The 12,363-nt window shown below is 42.0% G+C and overlaps 1 protein-coding gene across 1 annotated transcript in view; it reads right to left on the bottom strand.

Moving 5' to 3' along the window:
* LOC113409997 (cytosolic phospholipase A2 epsilon-like) overlaps positions 1–12,363 on the bottom strand; it is a 56,750-nt gene that overhangs the window by 34,466 nt on the left and 9,921 nt on the right. The window contains exons 3-5 of the mRNA XM_087951669.1: positions 11,426–11,557; positions 9,044–9,084; positions 1,221–1,263 (exon numbers count right to left, since the gene is read on the bottom strand). Coding sequence (XP_087807795.1) covers positions 1,221–1,263; positions 9,044–9,084; positions 11,426–11,557 — 216 coding nt within the window. The remainder of the gene's footprint in view (positions 1–1,220; positions 1,264–9,043; positions 9,085–11,425; positions 11,558–12,363) is intronic.

Here is a 12,363-nt window from a genome sequence, read left to right as displayed (position 1 = left end):
CAGCAGAGATTATACTACCTCTCAGACTTCTCAGGAAACAACAACTGAATGAAAAACTCCTGGCGAACTTCTACTGCTGCACCATAGAGAGTATCTTAACTTACTGCACCTCTGTATGGTTTGCCAATTGCACAGTGGCAGATAGGAAAGCACTCCAGAGAGTTAATGTCATTGCCCAGAAGATCATTGGTTGCCCTCTCCCCTCTTTAGAAGAGCTTTATAGCTCCCGCTGCCTTAAGAAAGTTCAAAACATTCTTAAAGATCCATCTCATCCTGGGCACCCTTTTTTTGAACTATTACCATCTGGCAGATGGTACAGGATAATAAAAATAAGGACAAATAGGCTGAAAAACAGCTTCTATCCCAGGGCAGTAACTATATTAAATTCTACTGTATAGTGCAATATTAATGCAATATCGGGTTTTCAATTCAATTGTATAGAATGTGAAGGATGTGTGTTTGTGTTTTATTTTTATAGTTATAATATATACTGAAAATGGCATTTAATTTCATTGTATGAGGTGCAATGATAATAAAGTAAACTAAATACTAAATAAATCTATCTATCTATCTATCTATCTATCTATCTATCTATCTATCTATCTATCTATCTATCTATCTGATATTTGTTTGTTCATTTATTTATTTATTTAAATGCATAAACCCACTTAGCATATAATCATCTCTGGACAGCTCCCAAAATGGTCTAAATGATTCAGCCTATCACACCATTTATGTATGTGTTTGTACGCACTTGTGGATATATGTTGTTGGTACTATCATCATACACTCCCCTCATGCATTTGCCTCCCAATATATTTAGGACGCTTCTTTCAGACCTCATGCCTGCTTATGTGAGAGGAAACTCCGTTAAATATGATGGGCTTTACTTCATAGTGATTATGCTAGGCTTACCAATTTATGATTTGTTCTGAAGTTTTGAGGTAATTATAATTAAAGGCATAATTCCTGTGTGATTTCCTTATTCATACCACAAAGGTAAAAAATCTCTGTGTATGGCTATAGAGGCATTTTGGTGAAACTTCATTATGGTGAAACTTTATACTGTCTGCCTCAACTAATTGCACTCACCCATTCTATTCACACACCGACACATCCACACAAGATAAAATCAAATTTAAGGACTGCAGAGTTCAAATAGCCAAATGCCCACAACAACATGCATTTTAAAAATAGAAAAAAAGCAAAATTGAAATTACCACTAGTACACCATTAGTAACAATATTCTCAGGAGGAACTGAACTGAAAAATAAAAATAAAAAGGCATATGTCACAACAGATTTTGGTTATTTAAATTTGCCTTTTATTTAATTTGGGATGATATGAAATAATGACATTACACTCTGCATTACTTTACTTTGGTTAAGATTTGGCCACATTCTAATGTGAAGCTTTTAAGCTAATTTTAGGTTTATCACTGGTAGGTGAGCAATGGAGAATTAGGCAAGTGCATGAAACACCCAAGACTAAGATGAAGCTGAACACCATTTTGACAATTTATTTTCATTTTGAAATAATGAGATTGATTGATTATGTGCCATCGTCATTTTTGACTCCTAGCAACTACATAAATAGATTTTCTCCATGACAAATCATGGGAAAGCAGAAACAATATATTAATATATAGAAATGAATGAATGAATACTACCAGGCACAAACTTATCTAGGTTCTAATTGCCTTAGCAATTCAGTTTTACTTGTAGGCAAAGGATTAGATTAATCCTGTCCTTCAGATTAATCCTTCAGATTAACTGGACAGAAATCATAATAATTTAATTGCTGTCTAGCTGATTAACAGAGTTTAGAATTCCTATTCATCTTAAGAAGTCTCTCTGTGTTTTATAATTTGCACTTAACCACTGCACAAACATGATCCAGCAATCTCTTGTTATTCTGACATGTTGCCCTCATCTGTTCCTCAATCCCTTTGAGCTCACTGATCTTTTAGATTTCATGTTATTTTTTCAGATGTTTGCTTTTGTATTCTTTTTATTATTTTGTTTTAAGAGATATTCTATTGTACACCACCCAAAGTCATCATGGAATTGGGTGGCTTATAAATTAATATATTTAATTATTAAATCCATGCCTGAGACATTTTAAAGTTACCCCTAGCCGTTCTTATGTTTTAGCAATGTTTTCTGCATTAAACAAACAGTTTTGCCCTGAGTATTTAAAAAGTCTTCATTGATATTTTGCCCTGAATATAATCTGAAGTAATTCTCCTGACATTTCAGATGGTAGGGCATCTATTCAGCATTTTAGGCTGGTGTAGCCAAGGCCTTGCCTATCAAGTCCAAGGACTCCCATCAACTACCATCAAGTCCAATGACACAGCAGTCTTGAATAGAGAAGAATCTGGCTTTTCAAACAGAGGTGGAGAGATTGGATTAGGTCTAAATGAATGAAACCAACTTGATGAATCTAGTCATGATCATGATGATCAATACTTGATAGGTTTTGAATCCACCTTTTCTTCAGGAGCTCAAGGGATCACACATAATGCTCTATCCTCCCATTTTCACCTCTGCAACAATTCTATGAAGAAAGTTGAGCTGAGGGACAGTGACTGGCCCATAGCACAAAAGTCATCAAACTGGATATCTTTGTGACGGTCATAACAATAAGAAAAGGAGAGAGCAGCAAAGCTAAAAGATTTAATCAGAGTCTTTTCATAATATACTATCCATATCCAAAATCACTATGCAGCAACAAGTCTTAATAGGAGCTTTAAAGATAAGGCAGGGATTGGCAGAGAGGACAGCAAAATTTAAGTTGGCAATGTTTCCTAATGTAGCAATTGTTATGTCTGGAGCGTGGGCGCAAAGAACAGAGACGAGGCATCGGGTAGTGACTCAACTCTTTATTAGTGACTTCAGAACAGAGCGAAATACTTGGGCAGCAGCAGCCCTTTTATAGGGCTGGCTGCTGTCACAACAGCCAATGCTTTTGAGTTTGCCGCGCTGGGAATGGCCAATCAGCGGCGCTCGTTAACAGCCAATCAGATTGGCCAGAATTGACCAATCAGGATCCGCTGCTCGCGGGCCAATCAGAAATGCAGGATTACGAACCTGCCATAGAAGTAAAACTATTAGGATTTTAAATAGTACGTTTGCTTAGTCCGTAACACCCCTCCCCCCTAGATTCCATCTGAGGGGTGGGGTGATGTACTCTTTTAAATATGCAGGTCGTTTCACCTGTCTGCCTGATCTGCGTTGCTCTAACAGTCCTTGCCCAGACTCTGGTTCCGCTGGGCTGTTTGCTGAGCTTGACGGCCCGGCTGGGTCAACTGTCACGCTGGGTGCCTCGGGGCTGTCATCCACACTCCCGTCAAGACTGGCTCCTGAATTTCCTGGATTAGTTGCCATCGCGGCGCTGTTCTGTGGCGAGGCAGTCATCTGGTCCAGCCCTCCTCTGGCAGGTGAATATCCTGGGGTTGGTTGCGTTGACTCTCGGTTTTCAAGTCCCGTGTCGTATGCTAGCTCTTTTTCGGCCCCCTCGCTTTCCCTTCCCCCCCAGGTTTGAGGTTCGGGAGTTGTGGTAGGAGCTAGTCTGGAGCGAAGTTGGTCAATGTGGCATTTCCACATTTTCCCATCAGCAGTTTGTAAACGGTAGGAACGGGGGCCCGTAAGTTGAGTTATAGTAGCGGGAACCCACAATGGGTCTCCTGAGAAGCTTTTTCGCAAAAACAGAGTCGCCTACTCTGAATGTGCGGTACCTGCTGCTGGACCCCAGGGGTTGTTCCGGCGTGTAGGCAGGATGTAGGCGGTCAAGATGTGAGTGTAGTTTACGTCCCATCAGGAGTTCGGCTGGTGTTTTGTTTGTGATGCTGTGCGAGGTAATGTGTTGGAGGAGGAGCATCCTGGTCACTTTCTCGTCGATGTCTCCTCTCTGCATTTTGTGTAAGGTTTTCTTTTATGAATTGGACCATTTTCTCAGCTCTCCCATTGGCTGCAGGGTGAGCAGGCGGGTTAAGGCGTGGCGTATTCCCCGGTCTGCGAGGTACTGTTCAAATGCAAGAGCAGTGAATTGGGGTCCATTATCTGAGACCAGGACGTCTGGCAACCCATGCGTAGAGAATAGTTTATTTAGTTTCTTGATGACTGCTTCTGTGGTGGTGCTCTTCATTTTGTGGACCTCTAGCCAATTGGAGTAGGCATCCACAGTTATGAGAAATGTATGCCCCTTGGTAGGTCCCGCAAAATTGATGTGGATGCGGGACCAGGGACCCCGGGGTGTTTCCCATTCAGTTGGCGGGGCTTTTGGCGGAGCCGAGCGAGTTTCCTGACACTTGCTGCAAGTGGCCACCCAAGTTTCTATTTTCTTATCTATACCTGGCCACCAAGCATAGCTCCTCGCTAGTGCCTTCATTTGCACGATGCCAGGATGTCCATCGTGCAATAGTTTCAAAACCTTGTGCTGTAGCCGCTCTGGAATAATGACTCTGTCTCCCCACAATATGCATCCTTTTTGTGAGAAGAGTTCAGTCTGGCGGTTTTTGAAAGGTTTGAAGGTGTCATTGGGTTCATTGTCAGGCCAACCTCTTTCTACCCAGCTGAGGACTCGCGCCAAATAAGGATCCTTCCTTGTTTCTAAGGCGATATCTCAGTGGTGGAGAAGGAAGGGTTTCGATTTGAAGCGTAGTTAGACTTGGAGCTGGATCGTCTATGACTTCAGGCAGTGGTGAGCGGCTTAAAGCGTCAGCGGGGGGAGTGGCTTTTCCCGGGCGGTGTAGCAATTGGTAATCATATGCGGCTAGAAACTCCGACCAACGCGTCATTCTAGGGGATAAGATGTGGGGCGTTGGTTTGTCTCCCGCTAAGATGCCAAGTAACGGTTTGTGATCGGTGATAATGGAAAAGGGTCTTCCATATACAAACTCGTGGAATCGTTTGATCGCTGCTACAATAGCAAGGGCCTCTTTATCAAGTTGGCTATAGTTCCTCTCAGTTTTTGACAAGGTTTTTGAAAAAAATGCAATGGGTGCCTCAGTACCGTTTGGTAGGATGTGGCTCAGGATTGCTCCTACCCCAAACGGTGAGGTATCACAGGTGACGGTTAACGGTAAAGTTTCGTTATACTGTATCAATACAGCATCTGAAGTTAAAAGGTCCTTGACTTGCTGAAAGGCACGCTCTTTCCATTGTCCCCAGACCCAGGAAGCCTTCTTGTCGAGGAGCCTATGCAGGGGTTCAGCAACAGTCGCCTTTTGGGGCAAGAAGATGTTATAAAAGTTAATGAGTCCTAGGAAGGCTTGGAGGTCTGTTTTATTCCTAGGTCTTGGGGCGTTTTTTATTGCGGATAGTTTTTTTTCAGTTGGGTGAATTCCCTGTTTGTCAAGAAGGTAGCCCAGGAATTCAACCTTTTCTGTATAGAGTTGGCATTTGTCCTTCTTAACCTTCAGGCCAGCGTCTTTGAATTTCTGTAAAACCAGTCTGAGACGTTTTTCTAACAGGCCTCTAGTAGGGGCAGCTATTAAAACATCATCGAAGTAGGGCACGACCCCTTTTATGCCTTGCAGTAATCTCTCGATCAAACTCTGGAAAATGCCAGGTGCTACACTTACTCCGAACTGAAGTCTGTTACATTTAAAGGCCCCTCTATGCGTAACTATAGTCTGGGCTTCAGCAGTCTGGGCGTTTACGGGCAACTGCTGGTACGCTTGAGCTAGATCCAATTTTGCAAATATTTTTCCACCTCCCAGGGAATGAAGAAGGTGTTGGACCACAGGTACAGGGTAAGCGTTCTGCTGTAGCACGTGATTGAGGGTGGCCCGGTAATCCCCACAAATTCTCAACAATCCGTCTGGTTTTATGGGGGTCACAATTGGGGTTTCCCATCGAGCGTGGTCAATCGGTTCCAACACGCCCTGGGCTATTAATTTGTCCAATTGTTCCTCAATCTTTGGCTTGAGTGCAAAGGGCATTCGACGAGGCTTAAGGCGAATGGGTGCAACTTCGGGGCTGAGGTTAAATGATATGGGGGATCCCTTGTACTTGCCTAGCTTCTCGCTGAACACGTCCTGGAATTCCTGGACGAGGGCTGCTTCCCAGTCATCGCTCCCAGTCTGGTTGATGCCAGCTAGCTCAATTCCTAGGGGTGCAAACCACTGCAAACCCAGAAGGCTGGGTCGATCTCGATCGACGATGGTCAGAGGTAGGGTTGCGGTGTGGTCTTTGAATGTTACTCGGACATCGCTGGATCCGGCAACCGGGATTCGGTTTCCCTGGTAGTCTTTTAATATGATATTTTGAGTGCTGAGGTCCTGGCGGCGGATGTCAGGGATCAGCTGCCTGAAGGTTTTCCATGAGACCATAGATAGGGAGGATCCAGAGTCAACTTCCATAATGCATGGACGATTCTCGATACTGACCCTCACTCGGATTTTTCTTGCATCAAGGGACGATGTGTGGCCGATGATGATAGTCTGATGCGCTTCTTCACATCTGGATGAAGTGACAGGTGCTCGATTTCTGTAGTGTAGGTTCCATTGAGTGCCTTGGCGGTCCTGATTTGCTGGTGGGGTGCCGGCGGTCTGTCGGAAATTGTTTTCTCTCCTGGTTGGGCTGGGTCCTCACTTGCTTCTGCAGACCTTCGCGATGTGGCCCCTCTTCCCACAGGAACGGCAGAGTGCGTCTAGGAATTTGCAGTCAGATCGCGGATGGCTACCCCCGCATCCGGAGCATTGGTACGGGGATTTCCGATTCTGCTGGTCCCGCTGGTCGCGTTCTGACCTGAGTTTGTTGACCTCTTCTTCCTTGCTTTCTGATGAGGATTCGAGGTCCTCATGGTGAGTGGTTGTTGCGTGCCTCTCGGAAAACAATGTAGCGTTGTTGGCGAGTTGGCGGTGCGGTGCGTTTGCCCGGCGCATTCGAGCGGCTGACTTCCTGGTTGCTTCTGCTGCAGTAGTGTCGGCAATGACATCTGTGAGGGCGATGTCTCCCTTTGCCATTATCTTGCTCTGGGTTGTGGGGTCTTTGAGACCCAGAGCAATCCGATCTCTCATGGCTTCTTCGAGGTTGGTGAAGCCACAGAGTCCACCTAGGTTCCGAAGGTCGGCGATGAAGTCTCCAACACTCTCGCCTTCCTGTTGGTCCCTCTGGTAAAACTCGTGTCTTCGGATGAGCGTTGGTACCGCTGGGGCATAATGGGCCCGGAGGATTGGGGCAAGGTTATCCCAGTCCATTGTCTTGACTTCCGCTGGTTTTGCAAGCGCCTTTGCCATTTTGAAAATGGCAGGCCCGCAATGGGTCAGGAATACCGCTCGTTTCTTGCCAGGCGAAGCATCCTTCAGATTGTTGGTTTCCAGGAACATCTGAAACCTGTCCATATAGGAGTCCCAGTCTTCGTTTGCCGGGTCAAATGGAGCGGGTGGTATGGCGCTGCTGATCATCCTGCCGCTTCTTTCGGTGCGCTCTCAGCCACGTGCTCTGTAGGTTCGTTGGTTGTTCAGTGAGCTCTAATGTCTCCGCATCCCATCCTCGTCGCCAGTGTTATGTCTGGAGCGTGGGCGCAAGGAACAGAGACGAGGCATTGGGTAGTGACTCAACTCTTTATTAGTGACTTCAGAACAGAGCGAAATACTTGGGCAGCAGCAGTCCTTTTATAGGGCTGGCTGCTGTCACAACAGCCAATGCTTTTGAGTTTGCCGCGCTGGGAACAGCCAATCAGCGGTGCTCGTTAACAGCCAATCAGATCGGCCAGAATTGACCAATCAGGATCCGCTGCTCGCGGGCCAATCAGAAATGCAGGATTACGAACCTGCCGTAGAAGTAAAACTATTAGGATTTTAAATAGTACGTTTGCTTAGTCCGTAACAGCAATAGCAATAGCACTTGGACTTGTATATCGCTTCACAGTGCTTTACAGCCTTCTCTAAGCAGTTTATAGAGTAAGCGTATTGCCCCCAACAATCTGGGTCCTCATTTTACTGACCTCAGGAGGATGGAAGGCTCACCAACCTTGAGGCTGGTGAGATTCAAACTGCTGAATTGCAGGCAGCCGTCAGGCAGCAGAAGTAGCCTGCAGTACTGCATTCTAACCACTGAGCAGTGGTGGGATTCAAATGTCTTTCCCACTGGTTCGGTGGGTGTGGCTTGGTGGGCGTGCATGCACACACTTTGCATGCATGCGCATGCCAAACACACACTTTGCGCAGATGCAGAGGCGTTTGCACAGGCACAGAGGCATTCTAACTCACCTCCTGCAAGCCTGCACGATCCCAGTTGCTTCAGCAGCTGCCACGCGGCACTCTTCTGTACCATGCAAAGTAGCTGGGCTTCAAATTCAGAGGATAAAGGTGAGTATGGGAGCCCAGGTGGGTGGGCGGGCCCAACAGCAGAGTGGTGAAGAGAACTGGTTCAGTCGCCGCTGCTCATTGCTGCTACCTGCTCTGCAGAACTGGGCCAAACTGGTAGAATACCACCACTCTTAAATGTCTTAAAGCTGGGCAGAAAATATTTTAGCACTGGGGAAAAGACCTGTCAATCATCCACTCAAACACCAAACTTCCCATTGAAATGATGACCAACCTCACTCCTAATTAATCCAAAGACTCACAGCTGGCATTTTTCCATATTAACAGGGCAGAATAGACTAGGACTATGAATAACAGAAAAGCTTCCACTTTTTGTTATCATCTGAGGATCACCTGGTTTTTTTTTTAAATTCTAATATGGTAGTTTTAGAATAGACATTAAAAAAATCCCTCTAATTTGAAGATAGCTAATATTATTACTACTACTTCTTGGTCTACTGCATATGACGACAGAATCATAGATTCAGATCCATCATTTGAGAAAGAGAGCCTGAATGAGTATTGCAAGAATAAAGGAAGGCTGAAGGGAGATGGAATGTATAAATGCCAATATGCCCACATACTCCATGCCAGGATATCAGGCAGAGGCATGCAAAATTGGAAAAGTTCTATCCAATATTTAATGCCATTCTATCCATATTTTCCATAGCAGGCAGGGAAGCTTGTTTTATGTTACAAATTCTTAAAAGTCTAGGAAGTACTTACATATTTTCCAGACTAAATTCTACTTCCAGATTTTCTTGAATCTATGAAAAAAATAATGCATTATTTCATTATGACATATACGGAGTTATCTCCAAAGAAAATGCAATTACATAAATTCCTTTAATACACAATGATGTATTAACTTCTTGTAATAGGATATCTTTTTTTTTTACAGCTACCGCACTCCAGATTTAAGTATTAATGGTATTAGTTAAGTTAAATAAACTGATGGCCCTCTTAATATTCCTTTTACTGTCTTGTGTCTTCATTTCATTATGTGGGTATTGTACCCATTTTAGCAGGAAGGTTCTGTCTGATTCCTGCTATCACTTCCCTGAGAATTAACTTTAAATATCTTTGGATATCTGCAACATATTGAAGGAGTTCCAGTGAGGACATGCTGAATAGACATTCCTAAACAGCAGGGACAATGTGATGGCTGAATTGATGATAGGAACTGGATTCAAGCTGCAGAAATCACTTTAGGGAAAGGGGAGATCATGAGAGCACCCATATACAGTCTGAACTAGAGGTGGTATTCAGCAGCTTCTGACCAGTTCTGGAGAACCAGTAACGGAAATTTTGAGTATTCCGGAGAACCGGCAAATACCACCTCTGATTGGCCTTGCTCCCACCTATTCTCTGCCTCCCGAGTCACAGCTGAATGGGGATTTTGCAGTATTCTTCCCCCAGGAGTGGGAAGGGAATGGAGATTTCACTGTATTCTTCCCCTGCCACACCCACCAAGCTACGTTATGCCCACCAAGCCACGCCCACAGAACTGGTAGTAAAAAATTTTGAATCCCACCACTGGTCTGAATAGCTGCTACTCATGACTAATGCAGGAACTAGTGTTTCTGAAGGCACTTCTGTGTTGTGAAGCTGTGAGTTGAGGGATTTCATCAAGCTCATAAGCTAATAATACCTTCAAGAGGTATGAAAGTATTGTAAGAGGGTATGAAAGTATTGTTTATTGTAAGTTTTGACAGGACACATAAATGTATATATAATATGCTGTTTAATAACTATTGGTATTATGTATAAATGGAAAAAAATTCAAGAAAGCCTTATATAAAAAAATACCTTCAAGGATGTTTAAGTTGAACCAGTCATCATCTCTTAATCACTTTTGGAATTACTTTTTAAAAATTGTTTCTAAAGTATTGAGAATCTATAGTGAAATGATTTCTGAATATGAACATAAAGATTCAGAAAAATACTTTTTGAAGTAAATAGCAAAGAGGTAATTAGAGTATTGGTTTTGGAAAGTTATAAACTAAGGTTCCAGATAGATGTGAAATAAAATTACATGAATCCTTCACAAAATTACATGAATCCTTCACGTGGAAATTGCTTTTATTAAACTCTAAAAATAGAAACATAATAAGTTGGGATGTTGATGTTTGTTCATTCGAGGAAATTAGAAGGAACTAAAGATTGCATTTAAAAGAGAAACACGTCAATTACTTGATAAGAACGGAACAAGATGTTTTAACACTGGATCCATTTAAGAATAACTGGAAACAATGGATTCAGAAATTAATTTTTAAAATATATGCTATCGTAGGTAAACAAATGATGTTGTGGAAGAGGAACAGGTTCTACTGGATAAGCTTGGAACTAATTTAAATGTGGATTTGGGAATGACAATTTACAAGAATTATATAGAAGGGTATGAAATACTGCATGTACAAATAAAACTGGCTGAAGCTTCAACAATTAAAAAGGGCATACATATAATAAAACAGGCAAGTGATATAATTTTCCTATACTGGATGAGCCTACTAAAACTTTGAAGGATTCTGTGACAAGAGACATTATCTCTAATAACGAATGGACTTTTGCTAACTAGGACTGAATGAAGAGCTTTTAAAATCCTGTTAATTTTGTACTTTAAGCCTTTTTGAGTAGCATTAATATAGTTTTTTTCTGATATCTCTTAATAGATTTTGATTGACTTTATTTAATTGTAAATAAAGGATGATATATAGAAAGGAATATTAAGGATTATAAAGCTTCTTGGATTAAGATTAAAATAGATGAATTGTTCTTGTGTTTGAGGGGTGAGATCAGTGGTGGGATTCAATTTTTTTTACTACTGGTTCTGTGGGCATGGCTTAGTGGGCGTGGCAGGGGAAGGATACTGTAAAATCTCCAGTCAGAGATGATATTTGCTGGTTCTCTGAACTACTCAAAATTTCCACTACCGGTTCTCCAGAACTGGTCAGAACCTGCTGAATGCCACCTCTGGGTGAGATTGGTTGATGCTGAAAATTCCCATTAAATCTATGTTTATCTCTTCCATTCCCCAGCAGTAAATGTCAACAGTTTTGTTGTTTGTTAATCATGTCCTTCCTTTGATGAGCAACTCTGTCCCCTTACTTTTGGATCCAGTGGAAATGTGAGGCAAATTGTTTCTCCAAGCTGAAGTTTAGCAATGTCAAAGAGAACAGTGAAGGGGTGACCATCCAAAAGGCAGTGGTTTTCATCATGAACAATCAGTTCCAAAATATTCTGAGAAGAGAAGGAAACTTAAATCATCAGATTTTGAATTTAGACCACCAAACCAAAAAGAGAGTAACATTCATTGGTCAGACTCTTCTCTTCATACATAAGAAGGCAATTTCGCTTTCATTACAGAATTCTAGTTATAGTTTAAGTTCAAAGTATGTATTAGGACTATAAGTCTTTGAATTCTAAGCTTGGGGAAGGAAGCATAGCTATAGTTGATTCTTACATTATATGTAAAAGTTACATTTACTCTTTGATTTATCTTTCAGTTATAATTCCACGACAGTACTTTAAATAGTCAATGGCCACTGTGAAGAAGAGTTTTATCAAGGAGCTTCAGATGGTATGTATCAGTACTGATGTCCAATATTCCCTATAATCTTTAGTTGAACATAGACAGAGGACCAAACTATATGATTATCACATAGTTCAATCTATCATAACTGAGTTTAGATGAAGCACCTTGGCATATGAAATTAGATCTTTCTTACTTGAAGAAAAGGAATTTGGTGGCAACCTAATGGTAGAGCCATTGAGCATTCTTGATTATAGAAGATTCCATATTTTAAACAATCATTGTCTTATAGTATATCCCTTCAAATTCTTTTAATGCTTCTTTATATCATAAATACTCATGAAGTCCAGTGACTAAACCAGCTCCTTCTTTAATTGATATTCTACTGTTTGTGGACTTTATCCTTTCTGTTATCCATAATAGACAATTTGCTTCATAATATAATTTAAGGTGGGAAAATATAAGTGATTTTCTTCCTTTTTTATTTTTTAATTAAAATTATAAACTACGCATG

Source organism: Notechis scutatus, chromosome 1, assembly GCF_049901735.1.
Source record: "Notechis scutatus isolate UNSWTSFEM ecotype Mainland chromosome 1, rNotScu1.2, whole genome shotgun sequence".
NCBI lineage: Eukaryota > Metazoa > Chordata > Lepidosauria > Squamata > Elapidae > Notechis > Notechis scutatus.
Note: the sequence above shows the minus strand (reverse complement) of the source record. Positions and strands in the feature narration are given on the sequence as shown.